This window comes from Artemia sp. Qi Xiang Cuo, chromosome 4, assembly GCF_049724085.1.
Source record: "Artemia sp. Qi Xiang Cuo chromosome 4, ASM4972408v1, whole genome shotgun sequence".
Taxonomy (NCBI): domain Eukaryota; kingdom Metazoa; phylum Arthropoda; class Branchiopoda; order Anostraca; family Artemiidae; genus Artemia; species Artemia sp. Qi Xiang Cuo.
Window position 1 is genome coordinate 32792241 of NC_142797.1, and position 25453 is coordinate 32817693.

Sequence of the window (25453 nt, forward strand, 5' to 3'; positions counted from 1 at the left end):
TATAACTACTCAACTTAATACAATTAGCCATTGGAATGCTCTTTTGATAACCTGTATATTCATATACTTTTGAAATTTTCATCTTAATGCTCTTAGCCTTACAAGTAGTTGCGATAGAAGTAGTAGTTGGAGCAATAGTAATAATAGTAGTAGAGCTAGTAAATGTAGCAGTGGTAGTAGTATTAGTGTGCACATATTGCATTTTGGCCCATAGATCTCCCCCTTTACGTATTCTTTTAGAATTCCAACTAAATACACAAATCAATTCTTAAGATACGCTATTTTGACAATCTAAATGCAGATAGTGTCTTTTGTTAGTTCAAATTTGCCATTAATATTCTCTCAAATTTTACCTTCATAGACTTTGCCTTAATAGTACTATTATCACAGTAGTTTTGGTGGTAGTACAAGTAATTGCAGTGTTAGTGTTGTCTTAGCAGCAGCAGTATTAATAGCGGTAGCAACATGTGCATATTGCCTTCTGGTGAGTTGAACATCGCTTTCATGATGTCCCAGAAGTTTTACCTTGGAACGTTAAGCCGTTCCAAGAATATTATTGATATACACTTTTGGCACCCTTTTGGTGTCTTTTTCACCTTAATACTATAAGCCTGACAAGTTGTTGCAATTGAAATAGTAGTTTGAGCAGCTTAGTAACGGTAATAGCATAAGTAAATGTTAGCAGTGGTATTGGTGTTAGAAGTGACATGCATACATTACCTTCAAGTATTATCCGAAAGTTTCAACTTAATACCCAAATCAATTCTTGAGATTCGCCCTTTTGGCTATCTGCATGCTCAAAGTGTGTTTTGATTTAGTTCAAATTCCCTCTCAATATTCTGTCAAATTTTCACCTTCATACGTGTAGCCTTAGTTGTACTAGTATCATAGGGAGCCGTGGTAAAATAAAATTTGGAAACCACTGTACTAGTATCATAGTAGTAGCAACAGTAGTAGCAGTAAGTGTATAATTATTAGTAGTAACACCAGAAGCAGCAGTATTAATAGCAGTAGTAACAGGTACATTTTGCCTTTTGGTCAACTGAACATCCAGATGTCCCTAAAGTTTCCTCTTAATATGATAAGCCGTTCAAAAATATTGCTGATACGCCCGCATCAGCAATTCGTATACACATAGTATGTTTTGATTTAGTTCAACTTTCACCTCAACGTTTCCTCAGATTTTTTTTCAATATCGTCAGCCTTAGTAGTACTCGCTACAAAAGTTGTAGTTTAAGTGATAATAGTAATTATGGTAGCAGTAGAAGCAGCAGTAGTTGTAGTAGTAGTAGCATGTAAATATTGCCTTCTTGGTCAATTGATCATCTCTCTTATCATTTCCAGAAAATTCCAAATTAATACACTCAGTCATTCCTGAGTTAAACCCTTTTGACAACCCATATACACATATAATGTTATGGTTTAGTTCAACACTCTCCTCAACATTCCTGGAAAGACTCATCTTAATGCCTTTCGTATTTTGGGAAATGAGAAGTCGAACATGCATATCTTTTCTCAATAACATACACTATATGTATATGTGGAGGCTGACATCCCCAAACGCATAATTACTGAACCTTTCAACAATGCTGAAATACATTGATGTCTCAAAACTTTGTTGGATTTTTGTTATGGAAAATGATGGGCGTAGTGGGGGGGGGGGTTTCTCTCAAATCACTTTGACTCTTAAAAAGGGCAGTATAATTTCCAATTTAAAATCAAATGAGACCTACCTGAATTTAATACGACCACCCATCCCACTTATATGCCCCCAGGGCATAAGTCAAAGGGCTTTCGTGGGATTGTACCAACCCTGGAGGCATTGTAACATATTTTTTGGACTATATTAAACAAAATTACCATCGCACAATTTCAATTAGATACATTTGGTGAAAAGAGGGGTAGTTGGGGGGGGGGGGCAAGTTAACCTCCATCACTATTGACTCTTAAAAGGAAACTAGAGCATCCAACCAAATGAGCCACCTCTAAAGTTTATACAGCTATCCCTTACATAAGAACCTGAAATGCCACAGGGGCTTAACTTACAACCCTCGCCCTTCAGCTCTGGTGGTTTGCATCAGCCTCCAAAGCCTTGTTATATAATCTTTGAACTATTTTGAATAAAAGGACTGTCTCAAAATATTTTTTGGATGTATCTTGGGAAAACACGACGTATTTGTGTGTGTGTGTGTGTGTGGGGGGGGGGGGGTAGCTACGCTCCGATCACTTTGACTCTTAAAAAGGACACTAGAACTTAGGATCACCAACCCAATGTGTTTTCTACAAAGCATATACAACCACCCTTTCTATAAGGCTCTTATATGCCCCAGGGCATAACTTACAACTCTTGCCCGGAGAGCTCAAAGGAGGGGGGGAGGAGGTTGTCTTCCTCACAGACGTAATTTCCGGACCCTTCAACTACGACGAACAAAATTGTTATCTCCAAATTTTGATCGGAGGTGTTAAGGAAAATGCATGGAGAGAGGGGGGGGGCTGGTTGCTCTCAAATCACTTTGACTCTTAATAGGGCACTATAACTTGCAATTTCAAGTCAAATGAGCCCCATCTGAGGTTTATACGACCGCCCATTCCATAAAAACCTTATATGCCCTCATGGCATAACTTATAACCCACTCTCCAAGGTGCTGGGGGTTGTGTCAGCCAAGAGGCATTATTATATGTTCTTTGGACTAATTTGAACAAACTCGCTATCTCATAATTTCAATCTGATGCGTTTGGTTAAATGGGGGTTGTCGGGCGGGGGGGGAGCTAAATCCCCTCTATCACTTTTGACACTTCTAAAGGAACTAGAACTTCCAATTTTCAACCAAATGAGCCTCTTCTAAATTTAAACTACCATCCCTTCCAATAATACCTTAAATGCCCCGCAGCATAGCTTATAATCATCCCCCTTAGACTCTGACAGTTTGTATCAACCCCAAAAGCCTTGTTATATGATCTTTGGATTATTTTGAATAAAATGACCGGCTCAAAATTTTTATTCGATGTGTTTCGGGAAACGCGACGTGTTTGCAGGGGGGGGTAGCTAGCCTCTGATCACTTTGAATCTTAAAAAGGGCAATAGAAATTTAGATTACCTGTCCAATTATTTCCCTCCGATATATATACGACCACCCTTTCTATAAAAACCTTATATGCCCCCAGGGCATGACTTACAACCCTGAGAGCTGTGGGGGCGGGGGTGTCTTCCTCAAAGACATAATTTCTAAACCTTTCAACTACAATGAACAAAATTGCTATCTCCAAATTTTGATTGGACATCTTTGGAGAAATGATGAGAGTGTGGGTGGGGGTTGCTCTCAAATCCATTTTGACGCTTAAAAAGGGCACTATAACTCTTAATTTCAAACCAAATGAGACCCATCTGAAGTTTATAAGACCATGCATTTCATAAAAACCTTACAAGCCCTCAGGGCATGACTTACAACTCTTTTAGGCACTGGGGGGTTGTGTCAACCCTAGAGGCACTGTTATATGTTCTTTGGACTATTTCGAGCAAAATCGCTATTTCAAAATTTTAATCAGATTCCTTTGGTGAAGGGAGTCGGGGGGAGGGGGGGGGGGGCTAGCTGCCTTTCATCAGTTTTGACTCTTAAAAGGGAACTAGAACTTCCCATTTTCAAACAAATGGGCCTCCTCTACAGTTTATACAACCATCCCTTCCATAAAAACCTTAAATGCTCCAGGGGCATAACTTACAATCCCTGCCCCCAGGCTCTGTTTTTTTAACCCCAAAAGGCTTGTTATATGATATTTAGACCATTTTGAATAAAATGGCTATCTCCAAATTTATATAAGATGCATTTCGGAACAACATGACGTATGTGTGTGTGTGGGGGGGGAGGGGGGGTAGCTGCCTTCCGATCACTTTGACTCTTAAAAAGGGCACTAGAGCTTCTGATTACAAATCCAATGAGCCCCCTCCGAAGTTTATATGACACCGCTTTCTATAAAAATCTTATATGTCCCCAGGGCATAACTTACAAGCCTTGCCCTGAGGGCGGGGGGGGGGGGAGATTTGTCATCCTCATAGATATAGTTTCTAGACCTTTCAAATACATTGAACGAAAGGGATATCTAAAAATTTTGATTCGATGTGTTTGGGGATATGATGGGCGTGAGGGGGGGGGGGGCATTTGCCCACCGATCGACTACCTTGTTTACTCAATTAATATATAGCCTACTTTTGGTCCTTTAATTAGGCATCAAAATCAAGTAATCTCTAAATATTACCTTTTAAGTTAGACAAAAAACTGAAAGATTTCGCCGAAGTTACAATTTACTTACAAATCACTGGTAAACACTGATCAAAATGGGATGTTATAATGTCATTTCTTTCATTTATTTATATATAATTTACAATTTCACAAAAGGAGAAGGGGAGGGGGTGGAAGTTATTACTATCCGTTATTGTGCTAGGATGCTACTTGCTTTGAATTATTGCATTAGTTTTCCTTTGTGTTTCTTCTTCTCGATTATTTCCCTAGTCTGCTTCTTTTTATCTGGTGTTGTTGTTAATGTTATAACAAGCACTGAATTGGACCCTCATAGCACGTGTCTTTATTTAGTCTTGTATTTTATTACTGTTTCTAAATAAATATAACTGCTACTATCCCATGACTAAAAATTTAGTTGAAGGTAAATCCTCGAAAGGCTGCTTAAAAGCTACGTTTTGGCTAATAAATTGACCCAAGTTACATCCAATTAACTAACTAGGCACTTTAGACGTAACATGTAGCCAAACTAGTTTTGGCTAATAAATTGACCCAAGTTACATCCAATAAACTAACTAGACACTTTAGACGTAACATATAGCCAAACTAGTTTTGGCTAATAAATTGACCCAAGTTACATCCAATAAACTAACTAGGCACTTAAGACGTAACATGTAGCCAAACTAATTCAGTCACTTCAAACATAAAACTAAAGGAAGAGAATAAAAGAGTAGAGCAATAGTCAAAAGCAACACACCTTTAGGATTCTTGCACCGAGTTAGGCTTAAAATTGGAGCATACGTGGAAAAAAAACTAAATGGAAAAATGAAATGGAAAAAAACTAATGAACACTAAGTCCAACCTAATGAATGACATTTCTCGTGCCGTGTCAGACACAATGAAAGATCACCGAGCTTCGGAAATTATCAGTGAAGATATTGTGAACGAAGTTTATAATTCTATTTCCCTTGAATATAATGCTAAATTTGAAAAAATTGAAACAACCCTTCAAAGTAGCAAATGTCTTATTTATTCAATTATAGCCTTACACTGCTTGCCAATAACCAATACCTAATTTGATGAATGCAAAATGTCGGCAAAAATTACACTTAGGAACCCAAATTGATTCATGTTTCACAAGGGCAGATTTCACAGGATTAGCTATGTGAGTATTCTGGCATACCTGTAAATGCCAATTAATAAGCTATACAAAGTTAGAGAATATGTTCGGTTTGTAATAAATATTTATTTAGTTCCTATACCCTGTGTTTAGTCTGATTTTCCATTGGGTAAATACGGAATATATTCCGTATATTCTTTTATACGGAATAATATACCATTGCAAATTAGACTAGATCCCGTCTAGCATTATCAAAAACATATTTGAAAAAAAAATATTTGAGTTGTATTTAAACAACACTATTTTTATTATTTAATTAACACGTTGATAATTTAACAAGTTGATAACTTAGCATTATATTAGTATTACAATTTTCTTCTATTTCAGTTCTTGTTCGCCTCCGATGAATTTGAGGTATTTTTATTTTTTACTGACGGTAATTTATGGAGGTCATTTGAATTTGTCCTGGTAGGCATATGGAGATGTGGGTTTGGATTGAAATATAATTTGTAGTTTAATGTCAAATGTTACATGTTTTTTAATCTGTTATCAAATTTGGAACTAACTATTTGAAATCCATTAGGATAAATAAAATACTGAATTCTGAACGAAAATACAGAACAAAACGAGCCACAATATCAAATTAAAACCTAATGTATCATTTTCCACATGAGTCACAAGGAGTTTTTGTCGCTTATAATCAATTCAAAAAATTACAAAGGAATGATAAACCAATTTTAAACTTACACAAAAGCAAAAAAAACTATGATGGCAACTCTATAGACATGGCGATTTCACGAGCCACTTTCAAAATATCATTCTTACTTTTGCCCGTAGAATCTGAAATTTTTACTAGCTCTTCAGTATATTTTCCAAGGTTTCCATGAGTTAAAGTGCCACACTCGGGTAGCTTCAATTTACCAAAACTTTCCACTACAACAGTGCTAAGATCAACGAGGTAGCGGCTCAGATCACAATTGAGCCTATTATATTCATTACAGCTCGTCTCAAGGTATGACAGGGTTTCTTCTAAGGAGCTTACATAATGGCGTAGTGCTATTGTTTGTTCTTCCAGATCACCAACTGTTTTACGAAGCTGACGTAATTCTCCTTCCCGACCTTTATTAACCTCTAAGAAGTCATCAGTAAATATAGACATCTCAAGTTTAGGAGCATCTAAAAAGATAGAAAACTTATTAAGGGGTCTACCCTGCTAACACCTTGAGCAAGGCATGTGCCTCAAGAGCGCTCTACTAGATGTTTTCAAGGTCATTGTCATATTTGCTGAGGATAAGTATACGGCTATTAGTCTTTCTAAATCTTATGAAGCAGTGTTGTCACTAGATAATTTGCCTGCTGTCTGGGCTATCCACCTATGCAGCTGGTAATTATCCAAAAAAGAAAAGTTCACTAGATCTCTGATCTGATACTTTTTCTATTTAATTTTTTCCCGACCACTTTGTATGGATGGGACGGTGATTGAAACTTAGGAGAGGGCTTATTCGATCAGAAATTGAAAGTTGTAATGCCCTTTTATGGATCTATAGTGATTAGAGAGTAAATAAACCCACTCCAGTACCCTTTATGCCACCCAGCCCCCTGTAGCCTCTCAAGTCATTACACCAAAATGTTTAGATAGCCATTTATTTCACAATTGCCAAAAAGTCTATTAAATATAGCTCTCGGGATGGCATTACCCGTCACAGCCCCTACAGCAAGATATAAATAAAGCGAATGGACAGTTGGTCATAGAAAGTTTTTAAAGTGTAAAAAGGGATGCAAGTTTGATTTTTGGTATTCCCTCTGTTTGAAACTTTCTGATATTGTTCGCAGGGCCAAGAGGATCACATGTTTTATTAGTAAGGGACGGGGGTTCGGGGGCCAGCAATTAGGCCCAAAAATTTCCGTTCGGACGTCCCTGAATAATTTTTAAACTTACAGTCGTAAATCCTTGGGCCAAAAGCAGCCTTATGTCCAAAGATAAAAAAAGTTTGATCCCACAAATTTTTTTTTCAGATTGGCTCGAAACTTCTATACCTAAGTCTTTGGGGTTAAGAGAACCAATGCAAAAGGGGGAAAAAAACAGAAAAAATATTGATTAACTCAAAAACGGGGCCTGGCAAAGGGCCAAAAGATTTTTTTTCTGGACAGATTGAAACTTGAAACTGTAAGTCCCTGGAATAATGGGACCACAATATTCAAAACCAACAAACGCCTATTAGTTGGGGCGAAGCCAATAATAATAATAATAAATAAGGGTTTATTCATCAACCAAAAATAACAAAATCCAGAAGCTAAGCTTGTAAAGGAGATCACTAACCCAACTAAGCCTAAAAAAAAAAGAAAAAAAAGAAAAAAAAAGAACAAAAAAAAAATAATGAAAAGAAAAAAACAACAAACAAACCTATCACATAAAAATAACTAATAAGCGACTATACCACCCCTACTCAATAAAATCTCATCAATTCTCAATATTCAAAATATTAATCCTTGTCCTTCGCAATCCATCAACCAAACACAAAAATAAAAAAAAAACATTAGCAAACTAAAGGCAAAAGAGACCGGAGAACTGACTCACTCACTCCCATATACCCTATAACAATGTTCTTTTAACATACTTCTAAATTCAGAAACATCCGTCACCTTCTTTATCCCTTCTGGCAGACTATTCCAAGCACGAGTGCTAACATGGCGGATACAAAACATTGACCTAGTTGTCACAGGCTTAGGTAGTCTGAATTCATTCGAAAGTCTTAAACTATAAGAATGAAAACTAGAAACAGGCATAAAAAAATCTTGAAAACAAAATTGGTAGCATTTTATTCTGACGTTTAAACATAAAAAGAGCCTTATAAAATTTAATCAATCCGGAAAGTGGAACAACATGTAGTTCAGAATACCTTGCTCTAACCGAGGAACGCTTATCATCTCCAGTAAGTACTCTTACAGCTTTATTCTGTAATACTCTAATCTGCGATAAATGACCCACAAACGTTGAAGACCAAGCCAATATACAATAAATAAAATACGGATGAATAAGGGATAAATAAAGCATTCTCAGAACCAGTCTAAGGAAAGTACGCTTTAGCTTCCTTATAATTCCCAAATTTTGGGAAACTCTAGCTGCAATTTGATTAATATGGTCTTTGAAACTCAAGCACTCATCAACTATCACTCCATGACACTTCACTGCTCTGACACGTTCTATAGTATTCCCATCAAGTTCTAGTTTCTCTATCCAGGGTTGGTAATTTACACTTCTCCCGTAAATCACAAATTGACTTTTCTTATGGTTTAATTTAATTTTATTAATTCTCATCCATTTCTCTATTTGTTTCATTCCCTTTTTTAGAACTAGTAGAAGTTCTCTTTCAGTCCTCGCAGCAACTGTAAAATGTGTATCGTCAGCAAAACTAGGAATTATAATTCTGTTACCGCGATCCCCTTTATCCGAAATATCTATATCTTCAATGCACCGGTAAATATCGTTTATATAAATCAAAAATAAAAGAGGTCCCAAAACTGACCCTTGAGGAACGCCAGCCTTGACTCTCTGCGGGCTAGAGGTCTCACTTTCGATTTGAACAATCTGCATACGTTCACTCAGGAATGATCTAACAAGTTCCAAAAATTTTTCACGGATACCGCAATTATCTAACTTCTTTACTAAGAGTTCATAATCCACACAATCAAATGCTTTCATTATGTCAAGGAAAACGGATGCCACTTTAAGACCACGATCTAAATGATCATTAACAAATGTCGTCAAGAAGATCACTGCTTGTTCAGTTAACATTCCTTTCCTAAATCCAAACTGACTAGATCGAAAAAAAGACCTAGATTCTAGGAAATTAACCATTCTTACATTTATTAGTCTCTCTATTATTCTAGAAATAACAGGAAGAAGCGAAATAGGCCAATAATTATCTAAATTCCCACTATCATCCCCTTTAAACAGCGGTTTTACTTTCACTATCTTCAGACACTCGGGGAAACTACCTGACTTAAAACCCTCATTTATTAGCAATATCAACTGACTAGAAACAATATGATACATAACACGGAAAGCTTTGACTGTAATGAGATCCAATCCTGCGGCACTGTTTTTCATATTTTTAACTACTTCACATAACTCACTTAATTTAACCGGCTTTTAATAAGCAGATACTTCGCTCTTATCAGGCAGGAATTGTGTAAAATCGCCATCCTCATCAAAGACTGGGATACTAGATCCTACATTAAGGCCCACATTAGAGAAATGATCACAAACTGAATTGCAACTCACACTGTCCGGAACCTCCGAGGGAGACCGACTAAGGTTCGCTACAGACTTTATAAGTTTCCAAGTCTTGCCTGGATTTCCCTCAGCTTCTTTAAACTTAAAAGCAAAATAATCCGTTTTAGCTCTCCGAAGGAGACAATTTAGCATGTTATTATATGCTTTATAATCATCCCTAGTAGTTGTCCCTTTATTTTGGATCAATTCCTTATATAAATGGTTTCGCCTTTTCATACTTAAGAGTAGACTCTTAGTAATCCATGGTTTCTTTGCTGATTCATATCTGTAAACTCTTTTAGGTTATCCCCCAATAGGTCTCGAAAATTGCCCAGAATTTTTTTTTTGGTTGCCTTGAAACTATCAAGAATTGTTCACTGGGCTATGGAAACCTAAAATTTTATTGGGAGGGAGAAGGGTGTAAGCGGGCTCGAAAAATAGCCTCAAAACTTACTGTAACTGATCAGTTTGAAACTTTATTGAAACAACCGTAAGTCCCCTTAAAAAGGGTAAAAGCTTTTTCTTCGCTGAACGGTTTGAAACTTACACTAAGTTCTGAAACAAAATGACAGATCCCTCTAGTTTGTCGCCCTTCTCCCTCTTGAAAATACAATATATATATTTGATTTGTAGTTTTTATTTACATTTTGAAATTTTAAATAAATATCAAGTGAATAAAAAAAGTGCAGATTTAGTGGATTTGATGTAACTAGAACGATACTACTAAAGACGTACTACCCACCCATAAAAACTTGTGTGACCAACACCTGTGTAGTGGGAGGTCTTCTTTATCAATTTCCACCACTTTTGCGTCTGTAAACAAATTAGTTTGGCCGTAGCCTTCGTTTGTGTCATATCCCTTTTCGCCAAAAAAACGAGGCGTGTTTTAATAAAGTGCGAAAATACTATAAAATTTCACCCAAAATTTGAAAAGACTAATACCAAATTTTTTTCTATTGAAAAAGTACACGGTAACAAGTTTTTTTAATGCCCCCAGGTTTTGAGTCGTCTAAGCGTGACCAGAAGGGGTCAAAGACGATACATTTGTGGGGGGAGCCTCATACGTTCTAAACAGATAATGGAACGAGCTAAAGGAATAGCGGCATATCAGATACCTTCAAGTATCTGTCATCGTGAAAAAAAAAAAAAAAAAAAAAAAAAAAAAAAAAAAAAAAAAAAACCAACTAGAACGAACATATAAAAATTAAAAAAAGGTAGCTTCCTTCAATATCTATGGAATTGTGAACCTTAAATGGGTTTCTGAAAATCTAACTGTTAGTTAGCATTACCCACTCAATCTTCTTGAATGAAAAATGGTATCAGTGCCAAAACGTTGATTTAGTAAGAAGCATTTATCTTCAATATAGTCTTTTGCCGACATTGTTACACATAAATCATGATCGTAGACAGTTGAGAGGAGGGTTCATTCACAAAATATAAATTTACGGCCCACAAGGGCTGTAAATTGTATAAAAAGTCGTTAAATATTTACGGCCCATAAGGACCGCAAATTGTATAAAAAGTCGTGGGTTCTTCATCAGGGCAATGCACCAGATCACACTGCATTGTCTTTGGAGACATTTATAGCCAAGTATTAAAAAAAGCCTAATTAATTTCGAGCTGAAATTTAGAAGGAAACCTTCCGAATAGTTATACTGTTAATATAAACCAGGAATAGAATTTGAGAGACATTTTGAAAAGAACTATTAAACATAAAACTGGAGAGTTTAAAATCCAACAATGAAGAAAATAGATGCAGTGGAGAAGAAGATGACTTACGAAGCAACAGAAGATATCTTATCGAGGAAAGTTAATAAAGCAGATAGAAATTAGTCAAAACACTTTAAGCTTGGTAAACTAGAGAAGAGATTTGCGCAATAGGTTTATGTGATAGATCTTACGAGAAGATCTGGGTGATAAACTTTATGAGAAGAAGAGGAAACCAAGAAAGTAGAGAAGGAATTGAAGTATGAATTAAGGATAAATGAAATGCAATCAATAATGTGAAATGTTCGGCGTGAAATGTTCAACGATCTGGAAGATGTTGTCAAACGGCTCAGTAGTAAGATATTGCATTGGTATGTTAAGAAAATGAGAGGAATTAGTCACCCTGGACAGGGCCTCAATTTGTGATAAGAAAGATTTTAAGGAGAGATAGGCTGAACGTTTGAGAATGCTTTACATTCTGATAAACCTGTTGAAAATAATTCAGAAAAGAATGAATAATTGTTTCGCAATCCAGAAGTAAAGGAAGATTTATTTTACAAGGAGTTAAGAGACAGTAGTAAAAGGATTGAAAATAAGAATGCATCGGGACTTTAGTTAAACCACTTTATAAGCAAGGTACTAAGAATGGGTGTTGTAATAAAAGAGACATTAGCTAGATTTATATTGGAAGCAAATTTCATTTTGCACATTACTTGAGCATGTCTATATAAGGTTTTAAGAGAAAATTCATACGATTTTAGGAAAGGGAGAGGATGCGTCGACCAAACTTTACTCTTAGGTTAGTAATTCTGAAATGTCTGAATCACCAGACCCCTTTAGTCCTCCCTTTTATAAATTATAAACAGGCATTTGATTCAGTTGACAGAAAAACTTTTCGTGAAGGTCCTATTCTTTCATGGTGTTTCAGTGCTGATTCAGTTGACCAGATAAGTGCAACAAAATGATCAGTGCTATGGATAGGAATAACAGTGCTGCAGTTGAGATAGGAAGTGAGGCAAGTAGCTAGATCGGTGTGGAATCAGGAGTTAAGCGAGTTTATGTCATATCCCAGTTTACATCGATTCAAGTGATGAACTCTCTCCTAAGAAATAAGTCAAAGGTCATTGTAGAACAGCATATATTGTGAGAAGGAGAACCTCTCCTGCATAAAAATGTAATACATGGATATGCTAGCAATATAAACGATTTTTGAAGGCTTTGAGAGTTCTGAGTGCAAAAACTGGTTTGAAAATTAAAGTTAAGAAGATAATGTCACTGAGACTAGGAATACATGATAATGAAAAGGTGATGTTTAGAAATGCAAAAATCTATCAAGATGATATCTTCACCTAACTAGGTAATATTACTAGGAAAGATGGCTGATGCAGGGAAGATGTAAAAAGTAGAATAGCCAAAGCACAGAATATCTTTCCAGAGTTGAACAAAGTTTGGAAGAATAAGAAGACAAGTCCACAAACTAAGCTTAGACTATTGGAAGCCACGGTAATTAGAGTATATATGGCTCCAGAATGTGTGCACTTTCAAAGGCTGAGGAAGACATGTTAAATTTTTTCCAGGGACATTTTCTAAGGATTGTTTTAGGTCTTCGTTTTATTGACCGTATATCACGGCTGTACAGAAAATGTTACTCGATCCAACTTTCTAAAACTATTGTGAAAGAAAACCTAAGATGCATAGGCCATGTTTTACAGATGAAGTATGATAGATACTCAAAGATTGACTCAGGTAGTGAGGAAAACGTATTTAATATTAAAAACTAAAGAACAAGTACGAATAAGCAGATAGAGAAACATGTGACTCCGGAGCAGCAATAGTGTCAAAATTCTATCCAGCCACCTACCCAAACAAATTACAGATTGAACGCTTGGTCCTCGTCGAGTCAGATGGAAACTGACAAGCAACTCGTTGGAATTTTTTGGATAGTTTTTGCCTTCAATGCAGAACAGCTTTAGTAGAGGTGATCATTATTTTATTATAGCTTTCTGATTTTCTCGCAAATTTCTCAGGCTTGCCTCTAACTTTCCAAAATTCCTGTCTCAAAGCAGTCTGACTAGACCTATTGATCGTTATGTGCCATTCCTGGGTATTATTCTTGATAAGAATCTCTCCTCCAGGCATGCTATTAGTCAAGTGAAAATAAAGATATCGAGAAATCTTGGAATTTTTAGAAAGCTCAAACACATTTTCCTGCGCTGATTATTAAATCATGTTTCATAGTTTAATTTAGTCTTACGTCTCTTACTGCCCCACGATATGGATGTCACCATCTTCACCCTTTCTAATACCCATTTCAGTTCGACAAAGCAATGAACCTTATCCTTGAATCAGGTAGTTCTATTTATAAGCCATTGCTGGGTTTGAGTTCACCTTATATTGTTTTATGAGCTCTTCCGTTTTTCTTCAATCACACGATGATGTTCCAGCGGCCCTTAAAACTAGACCTTCTCTTGTCTCTGACCATCTGATTTTGAATTAAAATCAAGTAGTTGCAGGCATCAAGACATGGCTAATTGTAGGAAAAGCCAAGACAGATAGTCCGAGTGAGTGAAAGGCAAAGTTGGGATAAGACCTTTTTAGGATCGAATAAAAATGATGTCATTTCATTTGTTGATAGATAAGTCTACCAATCATCCGTCCATACGTCATTCCTAGGGCAGAACTAAGGTAGATAGTCATAGAATTAAGGGATGAAAAATTGCATTCTAGATACTATCTTCCAAATTGTGATAATATTCAAATTCCATTAGCCCATCACTCAGATCAGACATCAACCCCCTGACTACTTGTCATTCTGCCTGGTACATCTTACCTTAGTTGGCTAGAAAGTGTCAATCATTTGGTGCCTTTAAAAGAATAGTAAAAACATTTTTGTTCTCTGGATAATTTATATATTTATTTATATGTACATATTTTTTTTCTTTTATAACGCCCACATGCAATTGATATCTCTGATCTAATTGTATGTTGTTTTGTTTATTCGGCAAGACATTTTGCTCCAGCTTGGTTCCCAGTGGATAGTCAATTAGCGGCTGACTGGTATTTTGCCTGTTGAGTGGTTAGTTTTGTTTTATTTCTCCTTGCATTCCCGGCCATAGAGCCCTACGAGGGGGGGGGGGGGGGGGTATTTGCTGTTCGATGTTGACTTTTTGGTCTTTTTTTAGGTTAATAAAAGTTAATTTTATCTTATAAATTGCAAAATTTGCAGGTTAATGTGACCCAATTTCAAAAAAGAAGGAGAAGTTTTCGTCGCGTCCTACGAATTTCAAAAACAAAAAAGGAAGCATAATTTAAAGAAAGAAAAAGAAAAGAGAGTTACCAGTGATTTTAAATCTTCTTTTTGCTTCAACTGGTTTAGAACGAGGTTTTCTTTCAGGTTTTTCTGGCTTCTTTTCTCCCTCTTTCTTTTCTTCGGCTTCTTTTTCTTCTATCGCAGATTCTATTTTTTTTTCTTCCACCACAGACACTGTTTCTTTTGCTTCAAACGCAGGGTCTTTTTCTTTAGTCATAGACTTATCTGCTAATTGCTTTTTCCTTCTTCTTCTTTTTTCCCTGGGCGTCCTCGCCTTCTTTTTCTTTTTCTTGTGAGGTTTTTTAATGTTTTCTTTTTCCTCAAGTTTCACACGCTTCTTTTTGGGAGACTCTTCTGACTCTGATGGACCTTAAATAAAAACAGTTGATCACATGCAATAAAGACTCAAGGGTGGGGAGGATGCAGGACGTGACTAAAACACCACATTGCTGAGTTGGGAGACTGAAAATGCATTGCATTCTCTACATTTTTATACTTTCATTTCGAATATAATTACTAGTTTCTGAATTGTAAACAAGATATGAAAAAAAACTAAATATTATCTAGTCTTTCTAGCGGCTAGCTAAAACAAAAAAACAAAAGTCTTGATGGTTGAAGTCGACTATTGCTCTTCAAAAAATCCTGTTTATCTAATCTGGGATACATACAGAAATTAAGATGAACTGTTAAAAAAATTTGTGCTAAGGCTTCTTCTAAATGACCACCTACCCCCAAGGAATTCTTCGATATTTTGACTCGAGTAAAATCCACTATTTTACTACCAGAAGTGCAAGAAGACAATAAAGTGTTATATCTTCGTGTTTTGACATTGTTTATGCGCCCTCCCAACTGAAACAAATATCTGCAGATTTAAGTTTTAAAACTCAGCAAATGATTGGTGTTTTTGACCCTCTTTGGCCATTTTTTGAATTGAGTTAATTTATATATGTTGTATTAGAATCGTATGTTTATGGTTGCATTTTTTTTGATTTTTTTTTGTTAACTCCACAGTTTCATCATTGTATTTTGTGGGTTATAAATAAATAATATATTATTAATATGAGTTATAAAAATTTATACTGCTTAATAACGTACCCTTTTCTCACTGTTGCAACTGTTTGCTTATCCTAAGCTACTACAACTGCGGATATAACAATCCTTTTGCTCTCAGGCTATTATATAGGGTTGTTTCTCAGTGCTACTAGGTTATAAGAATGTCAGCTGAATTGTTATTAGAGAATAGCAGTAGCACAAAATGTAATTGAGCTTGCAGTTTCTTTTAAACCACAAATGCAGGCTCATAAATAGGAATTTATTTCAAAGGAATTTTTTGTAGGGGGAGGGGGAATAAGAAAACAAAAATCAACACACAGTTATAGTAAATTGAGAAATTAATCTTAAATGCCTGGTTACAATGATATGAAATTTTTCATTCAATTCAAAATGAAGGAATAACTATCCAGAAATAATATTTCTGAAATGGATAAAAAACAAAAACAAATAATGGAAAAAATAATTGGTAAAAATACTTACAACGCCTGCCTCCAGGCCATGGGGGGTTGCGTCGACACAGAAGTTTTCTTATCTGACCTTTGAATTATTTTTAATGAAATGGGTATTTTAAAAACTTTATCGGATAGGTTTGGAGAAAAAAGGGTGTGTGGGGAAAGGGGAAAGGGCTAGTTGTCATCGGATATCTTTTGACTCTTAAAAAGTGAAAAAGAACTTTCGATTTCGAATCAAATGAGCCCTCTCTGAAGTTTATACGAGCATCCCTTTCATAAGAACTATACAAGCCCCCAGGACAACACTTGCAACGCCTACCCCCTGGGTCCTGGGGGGTTGTGTTGACACCGGATTTTTTGTTATCTAATTTTTTTTAACAATTTTTAAAAAAACTGGCTATCTCAAAATTTGTATCGGTTGGGTTTGGGGAAAAAGGGCAGGGGGGGGGGGGGGCTAGTTGCCCTTAAATCTCTTGGCTCTTAAAAGTGAACTAGCAATTTCAATTTCCAATCAAATGATCCCTCTATGAAGTTTATACGAGCATCCCTTTCATTAGAACCATACATGCCCTTAGGGCATAACTTAGAACGCCTTCTCCCGGGCCCTGGAGGGGGGGGGGGTGTATTGACACCGGCGTTTTTCTTATCCGACCTTTGAACTATTCTATGTTCAAAATTTCCACCTGAAAATTTTTATCAGACGTATTTGGAAAAAGAAAGCGTGGGGAGGGGGGGCTAGTTGCCCTCGGATCTCTTTTGACTATTAATTAGTGAACTCGAACTTTCATATTTCCAATCAAATGAGTCCTCTCTGAAGTTTATACGAGTATCCCTTTCATGAGAACAATATATGCCCCGGGGCACAACTTACAACGCCTGTCCCTGGGCCCAGGGGGGTTGTGCCGACACCTGAGTTTTTGTTATCTGACTTTTGAACAATTTTTAACTTAATGGCTGTCTCAAAATTTTTATCGGATGCATTCGGGAAGAAAGGGCGGGGGGGGGGGGGAGCTTGTTGACCTAAAATCTCTTTTGACTCTTAAAAACTGAACTAAAACTTTCCATTTCCAATCAAATTAGCCCTCTCTGAAGTTTGTATAAGCATCTCTTCAATAAGGCCCATATACTTCCCAAGGGCATAATTTACAACGCCTGCCTCTGGGCCCTGAGGGGCTTTGTTGACACCGGAGTTTTTATTGTATGATCTTTGAACTATTTAAAACAAAATTGCCATCTCAAAGGTCTTATCAGATGGGTTTGAGAAAAAAAGAGCATGGAGGGAGAGGGGGGCTAGTTGCCCTCCAATCTCTTTTGACTCTTAAAAACTGAACTAGAACTGTCCATTTCCAATCAAATTAGCCCTCTCTGAAGTTTGTACAAGCATCCCTTCCATAAGACCCATATATTCCCCCCGGGCGTAACTTACAACGCCTGACCCCGGGCCCTAGGGGATAGTGTCGACCCCAGAGTTTTGTTATATGATCCTTGAACTATTTTCAACAAAATATCTATCTAAAATTTTTTATCGGATGCATTTGGGGAAAAGAGGGCGCGTGGGGGGGAGATGGTCACCCTCCAATCTCTTCTGACTCTCAAAAACTAAACTAGAACTTTAAATTTCCAATCAAATGAGCCCTCTCTGAAGTCTTTACGAGCATCCCTTCCATAAGAACCAAATATGCCACCAGGGCATAACTTATAACCCTTACCCTGAAGACCTTGGGGGGGGGGTATCATTCTGAAAGGTATAGTTTCCGGAACTTCCAAACACGTTGAAAAGAATGGCTATCTATAAATTTTGATTGGAGTTTTCTGAGGAAATGGTGGGCTTGGAAGGGGTGTTAGTTGCCTTCCAATCACTTTCGACTATTAAAAAGGGCACTAGCCATTTAATTTTCATATTGAATGAGCCCCTTTTAAGTTTCTACGACAACGCTTTCTATAAGAACCATATATGCCCCCAGGGCATAACCTACAACCCTTGCCCTGAGGGTTGTGGGGAGGGGAGGGGGGTTGTCATCCTCAAAGACCTAGTTTCCCGAAGTTTCAACCGCGGTGAACAAAATGGCTATCTCAAAATTTTTATTGGATATGTTTGGGGTAAAGGTGGGTGTGAGAGGGGGTTAGTTGCCCTCCAATCACTTTCGACTATTAAAAAGGGCACTAGCCCTTTGAAATTCCAATTTAATGAGCCCTTTTTGAAGTTTCTAAGACAAATCTTTCTATAAAAAGCTTATATGCCCCAGGGCATAACTTAAAACCCTTTCCCTGAGGGCTGTGGGGGAGTGTCCTCCTCAAAAAACTAATTTCTATCAAGAAATCAACTACGTAGAACAAAATGGCTATCTCAATCGCTATCTCAAAATTTTGATCGGATGTGTTTGGGGAAATAGTGGGCGTGGAAGGGGTGTTCGTTGCCTTCCATTCACTTCTGACCCTTAAAAAGGGCACTAGAACGCTCGATTTCCAATCGAATGAGCCCCCTTGAAATTTTTACGACGACCCCTTCCATATGAAGTGCCTCTGGGAAATAAAAAAACATTGGAGCCGTAAGGACTTTACTATAGGCAACGCTATAGCGTTGCCTCTGATCTTTTTATTTTTTGTTCTAGACCAGGGCACAACGTATCGAAGAAGTTGTCGTAGAAACTTTGAAAAGGGCTCATTCGATTGAAAATTGGAGTGGCTAGTGCCCTTTTTAATATTCGAAAGTGGTTGGAAGGCAACTAACACCCCTTCCACGCCCACCATTTCTCGAATCTCATTCAATGAAAATTCTGAGATAGCCATTGTGCTTAGTGTAGTTACTTTCCGGAAACAAATTATTGTTTTTGAGGAGGAAACTCCCCCACAGCCCTCAGGGCAAGCGTTGTAAGTTATGATCTGGGGGCATATAAGATTTTTATAGAAAACATTGTCGTAGAAACTTTTAAAAAGGCTCATTCGATTGGCAATTCAAAGGGCTAGTGCCCTTTTTAATAGGCGAAATAGATTGGAGGGCAACTAACCCCCCTCTCACACCCACCTTTCCCCTCAACACATCCAATAAAAATTTTGAGACAACCATTTTGTTCAACGTAGTTGAAAGTTCTGAAAATTAGGTCTTTGAGGATGACAATCCCCCCCCCCCGAGCCCTCAGGGCAAGGGCTATGAGTTATGCCCTGGGGACATAGAAGGTTTTCATAGAAAGCGTTGTCGTAGTAACTTCAAAAGAGGCTCATTCGATTGGAAATTGAAATGGCTAGTGCCCTTTTTAATAGTCGAAAGTGATTGGAAGGCAACTAACACCCCTTCCACGCCCACAATTTATCCAAACACATCCAGTCAAAATTTTGAGATAGCCATTTTGTTCAACGTAGTTGAAATTTCTGGAAATTAGGTCTTTGAGGATGATAACCCCCTCAAAGGCCTCGGGGCAAGCGTTATAAGTTATGCCCTGGGGGCATATAAGGTTTTTGTAGAAAGTGTTGTCGTAGAAACTTCAAAAAAGGCTCATTCGATTGTAAATTCAAAGGGCTAGAGCCCTTTTTAATAGTCGAAAGTGATTGGAGGGCAACTAACCCCCCTCTCAAGCCCACCTTTTCCCCAAACACATACAATCAAATTTTTTAGATAGCCATTTCGTTCATCGTAGTTGAAAATTTTGGAAATTATGTCTTTAAGGATGACACCCCCCCCCCCACACAGCCCTCAGGGCAAGGGTTGTAAGTTATGCCCTGAGGGCATACAAGGTTTTTTTATAGAAAGCGTTGTCATATAAACTTCAAAAAGGGCTCATTTCATTGGAAATTGAAGTGGCTAGTGGCCTTTTTAATAGTCGAAATAATTGGAGGGCAACTAACCCCCCTCTCATGCCCACCATTTTCCCAAACACACCCAATCAAAATTTAGAGATAGCCATTTTTTTCAACGTTGTTGAAAGTTCTGGAAATTATGTCTTTGAGGATGAAAACCCCCACAGCATTCAGGGCAAGGGTTGTAAGTTAAGCCCTAGGTCATATGGGGTTTTTATAGAAAGCGTTGTCGTAAAACTTCAAAAAGGGCTCATTCGATTGGAAATTGAAAGGGCTGGTGCCCTTTTTAATAGTTGAAAATAACTGGAAGGCAACTAACCCCCCTCTCACGCCCAAGGTTGTAAGTTATGCCCAGGGGGTACTAAAGGTTTTATGGAAGGGATGGTTGTTTAACTTCAGAAGAGGCTCGGTCTTTCTCCCTGAAAAGACTATGTCAATATAAAACAAACAGAAATTAATCAAAAAAACGTTTTGCACAAAATAAGTTTTTCAAAAAAAAAGTAAAGAACTCCATTAAACCAAAAATGAACAAAAATAGAGTCAAATAATCTACAAAGCATACAACTACCACAAATCAGGATCGACAAATAAATGAAACCCAAAACAAACAGAAATTAAAATAAGTCAAACTAATAACGAGCAAAAATTAATGTGAGTGGGCTTCTTAAACCTATGCTTTCTAAAAAGCCATAATATAATTTGTATTTCGCTGAAAAAAAATTCTTTTAGATTGTTTCACTTTTAACTTTAAGAAAACAAAAATTAATTAATATTTTACGGAATAAATATCAGCATGTGCATGTTAATCTGACAATGCAAATTCATTTGAATTTGTTTCAGTAAAGTACAAATTATATTCTGGCTTTTAGAAAGCATAGGGTTTAGAACCCTAATCTTAATTAATTAAAATTAATTTCTGCTCGTTTTGAGTTTGACTTATTTTAATTTCTGTTTGTTTTGGGTTTCATTTATTGATTAATACTGATTTGTGGTAAATTTTGCTTGGTAAATTATTTGATTCTATTTTTGTTCATTTTTGGTTTAATGGAGTTCTTTAGTTTTTTTTGAAAAACTTATTTTGTGCAAAAAGTTTTTTTGATTAATCATTACTACAGAGCGACTTCAACTTCAATCTACCTTCTTCAGAGGACACACATCTTTGGGCACGTAAATAAACACACATCTTTGTAAAGTAACCTACTTTTAACTATTCCTTACCGATAAATCATTTCAATTTTGGAACAAAATTTTCAAACAAATTAAAACAAGCATTCAAAGTTTCATTGTTTGTGTCAAAATTGAGAAGAAAAACTTACCTCCTTCAATTCTTTTCATATATTTTTCTTCTGAGGTTAAACTTTTTCTTGCAAACATGGTGGATTTGTTTCGTTCAAGATTCGTTCGAACTTTTTCAGAGAATGGTTTACACCTTCCGCGAGGTCTACGCATTTTCAGAAAGATTTGAAGGTTGATTCCTAAAATAGAAAAAAAAATATACCAGGTTAAGATGTCTTGAAGCCATAGCCCAACTATTTTATATAGACTCAAACGAATTTTATTCGTTTCGCAAGGTCTACGCATTTTCAGAAAGATTTGAAGGTGGATTCCTAAGATAGAACAAATATACCAGGTTAAGATGTCATGAAGCCATAGCCAATTATTTTGTATAGACTCAAACGAATTTTATTCGTTTCGCGAGGTCTACGCATTTTCAGAAAGATTTGAAGGTTGATTCTTAAAATGGAAAAAAAAAAAAAAAAAATACCAGGTTAAGATGTCTTGAAGCCATAGCCCAACTATTTTATATAGACTCAAACGAATTTTATTCGTTTCGCGAGGTCTACGCATTTTCAGAAAGATTTGAAGGTTGATTCTTAAAATGAAAAAAAAAAAAAAAAAATACCAGGTTAAGATGTCTTGAAGCCATAGCCCAACTATTTTATATAGACTCAAACGAATTTTATTCGTTTCGCGAGGTCTACGCATTTTCAGAAAGATTTGAAGGTTGATTCCTAAAATAGAAAAAAAACCAGGTTAAGATGTCTTGAAGCCGTAGCCCAACTATTTTATATAGACTTAAACGAATTTTTGACATTGCATCCCCTATTTAACGTCTTGAAAAAAGTAACAACCAAAATGAGATCCATTTTTAAGAAAGACAAAGCTTTTCTAACAACTAAAGTGCGTAAAGACCAGATTTAGCTAATAAAAGATATGGCACGAGCTATCTTACAGCATGAAATACAGACGGGCAACTAGTGACACCAATCTTTTATGACATAGTTCGCTCCATACTCATGAAAAAGAAAGTTCAATAATATAGCAGTTATTAATTAATTCCTCAACAAACGAGAAACTGGGGAATTTAAGCATATGTGCAAGTAAGATCTTACATCATTTGCATTTTGCCTGCTGTAACTATTGTTAAAACGATGGTGCCGCAGTTAGTTGTTTAGTATTAGTAATAGCAGCTATAGTGAAAAACTATTTCCTCGTTTTTCAAATTAAGGGCTCAAAATCTTCGGTTAGGGGGTCTTAGACCATAAAGAATTGATTGGCTATCTTAAGATTTCCATTCTCTGGCATTGATCTTCGGGGCAAAGATTGATGTTTCTTTGGTAAAAAATGGCCGAAACGCCACTCTACTACGGTTTTTCAAGACTGGGGCTCAAAAACTCCATTTTTGAGTTTCAAACCATGAAGAATCGATCGACTATCTTAGAATTTTCATTCTTCATTCACCCTCCTTGAGCAAAAATTGACGTTTTGTGAGCAAAACGGCAGAAACCGCCACCTTGCTCTGACTTCATCCCTTTTGTGACTTAAAAAGGCACTAGATTTGGGAATTAATTTTAAAATTAGCCCTCTTCCTAGATTCTCCTACCACTAATTCGATACGCTCAGTCCTAGGAAAAAAATTCGGTGCTTCTTATGCAAAAAAGTGATCTTCCTTGCTATACAAGGTGGGGGAGGGAGAATGTAGTTGGAGCTCTTTGAACCATTTTCAAAGAGTTTTGGGCTCTTTTTGAAAATTTCTGTAAACTTATTTTTGCAATTTACTATGAATATTAATCAACACAATAGTCACCATACCTGAATGTCTAATGTCAATTTTCCTCACTAGACATTTTTTTTTTTTTTTTTTTTTTTTTATCAACACACGTTTTTAAACATTTGTTTTTTATGGGCCGCGGTCTTCTCTATACTAGGTTGACATCTTTTCTCTCGAGATGAAAGGTGATTTAAAATCAAAATTAACGATAAATCAATTATTCTGAATTTTCTGAATTGTTTCATCCAGTCAATGGATTCAACAGTAGATCTACTAATATATCACTCTTTACAGAGTCTATTTAATAGAAAACTGAATATATAAGATTAAGCCTACCGTATTTTTTCTCAATTTCTGTCAGCTCCATACGATACTTCTCTTTTTCAGCCTTGGCAATATCCAGATGACGTTTCTTTTCTTCTACGGGCAATTTATTCCATTCTTCTGCTAGTAAATGAGTCAAATCACCAAACGTCGCCTGAGGATATTTTGCAGCAACTGATTCCCGAATAGATGTAACAAAACTAAAAGTTAATAGCATAAAACATAGAAAGAAAGAAATTTTCTTGTCAAATAGGTATTTCATTAAAACTATTTTACTTCAATCTAGGGCATCGCCCTTGCTCTAGGGTCAAGGGGGCTTCGCACACAAAAGCACGATTTCGCAACGAGCAACGATATATGTCGGGAGGATTGAAATAATCCTATCAAGTTTAAAATACATAAGCGAAAAAAAAAGAGATTAAATGAAGGACTCATATTCTGCATCCATTACAAATGATCGTTTTATGGAATAGAAAAAAATTATGGTTACTCTCAATTTGTTCTGGTATTTTCAATTATATCATGTTTTCCCATAATTATGACGTGTGCAGCGTGTATTTCTGGCACAACCTTAAAGAACAACCAGAGCATCCAACAAAATCCGCACCGGAGTGACCAAATATCTTAGCTTTGATTTTCATTTCGAAAACCATATGCACAGCAAAGCATAATGAAACATCTGTTTTACCAAATTGATGCCACTAAATTATATTGCATCACGTTAGTTTGAATGACTAGATACTTGAATTTTTTTAGAGCTTATTTGAACCAATAATATATAGGCACGCCTCAAAAAATGACAGAACAAAAACAAGAAAAACATAAAGAAAGAAAAATACACTTCGACAACTCCGAACACAATTTACTTGCTTGACTTAATGCTCCTGCTGGTGGTCCAGTATAGAGACACGTGACTTTTCCCATCCAATCGAAATGGTCTTGTGCAAGCGTGACTGATTCTTGTAGATCAGTCCCGATCATTCAGAGGCACTGGGTACGGCTATCCCTCAATTTGAACCGAGACCTTCCGTAGGGGCGCTTCCAGCCATGCGCAGAGGGATCAAATTGAATAGTGTGCCGGAGGGTGTTTCTGCTAACCTGCAGACCAAATGACCGAACCATCGTAGGGTTCGTGCGCCGAGCTGAAGGAAATTAGGGGTCTAATCTGTTAGTGCCAGTAATCGGGTGTCGGAGACGAAGTACCACCCGATACCTTCAATACAACTCAGGAGCTTTTTTGGGCAATGTCTATGGCATCAACAACAGAAGCAGCAGCCGGCCAGGTTTCAGCACCGTAGAGGAGGACTTGAGTTACGGTGGTGTTGAAAATCCGTATTTTTTATTTTTCGGCTGATGTTGGGCTTTGACCATACTGAAGAGCATAGTCCTTTCATAACTGATGCGACTTTACCGACGCGTGACAACTTCAGTTTCGACTGAGCCGTTATCAAGGGACAAACGAAAACGGGACAAACAAAAAATTAAAAAAGATGGGAAGACTCCTGGAATTCAGCAGAAAAATCACTGAGACGCTTTTCAGTAACTCCGGCTGGGTTTACCAATCGGAACTTTATCTGCAGGGGTGGGGCGGGGGGGTTGCTACTTCTCAGTGTTGGGTCTTCCACCAAAAAATTTTCACATTTAAAATAAAGATGGTGACCTTGCTTTCTCTTACCAAAATTCAAAATAGACCGGACCATAACAAGAGCAAGTAGGCGAGTAACTGTTAGACTACGAGACCGGTGTAATCTACTCAGATACGAAACGTTTGAAGGCAGGGATGCATACGCAGCCCAGATTTTACAAGTACATATTTTCCAGTGCCAGGTTTGCGACTTTTTCCAGATTCACCCTAATAGACATACCGAGGTAAGTAAGACTGCTAGAAAAGAGAAATTCAGTGCCAGATAGACTTATTAAACATATGTAGTTAACTAGTAAAACAACTGTATTATCAGTATCAAAACTCATGCCGATTTGCTCTTGCTCTTTTTTGAGACGCTAGGAAGTCAAAGAGTATCCATGGAAAGCCTCGTTTTCAGGCACCGGGTTCAAACACGGGTTGCTATCGAGCTCTACATCAAGCGTTTTTAGGGTTGCGGGTTCAGCAGGAATCTGCCTCTAAGCGT

At 36.9% G+C, this 25453-nt stretch overlaps 1 protein-coding gene across 3 annotated transcripts in view; it reads right to left on the reverse strand.

Moving 5' to 3' along the window:
• Positions 1-5242: 5242 nt before the first annotated feature.
• LOC148953026 (uncharacterized) overlaps positions 5243-25453 on the reverse strand; it is a 60705-nt gene continuing 40494 nt past the window's right edge. For all 3 annotated transcript variants that reach the window (XM_089087504.1, XM_089087505.1, XM_089087506.1), the window contains exons 4-7: positions 23337-23524; positions 21265-21423; positions 14676-15017; positions 5243-6531 (exon numbers count right to left, since the gene is read on the reverse strand). In XM_089087504.1, coding sequence (XP_088943630.1) covers positions 6119-6531; positions 14676-15017; positions 21265-21423; positions 23337-23524 — 1102 coding nt within the window. In that variant the 3' untranslated portion in view covers positions 5243-6118. The remainder of the gene's footprint in view (positions 6532-14675; positions 15018-21264; positions 21424-23336; positions 23525-25453) is intronic.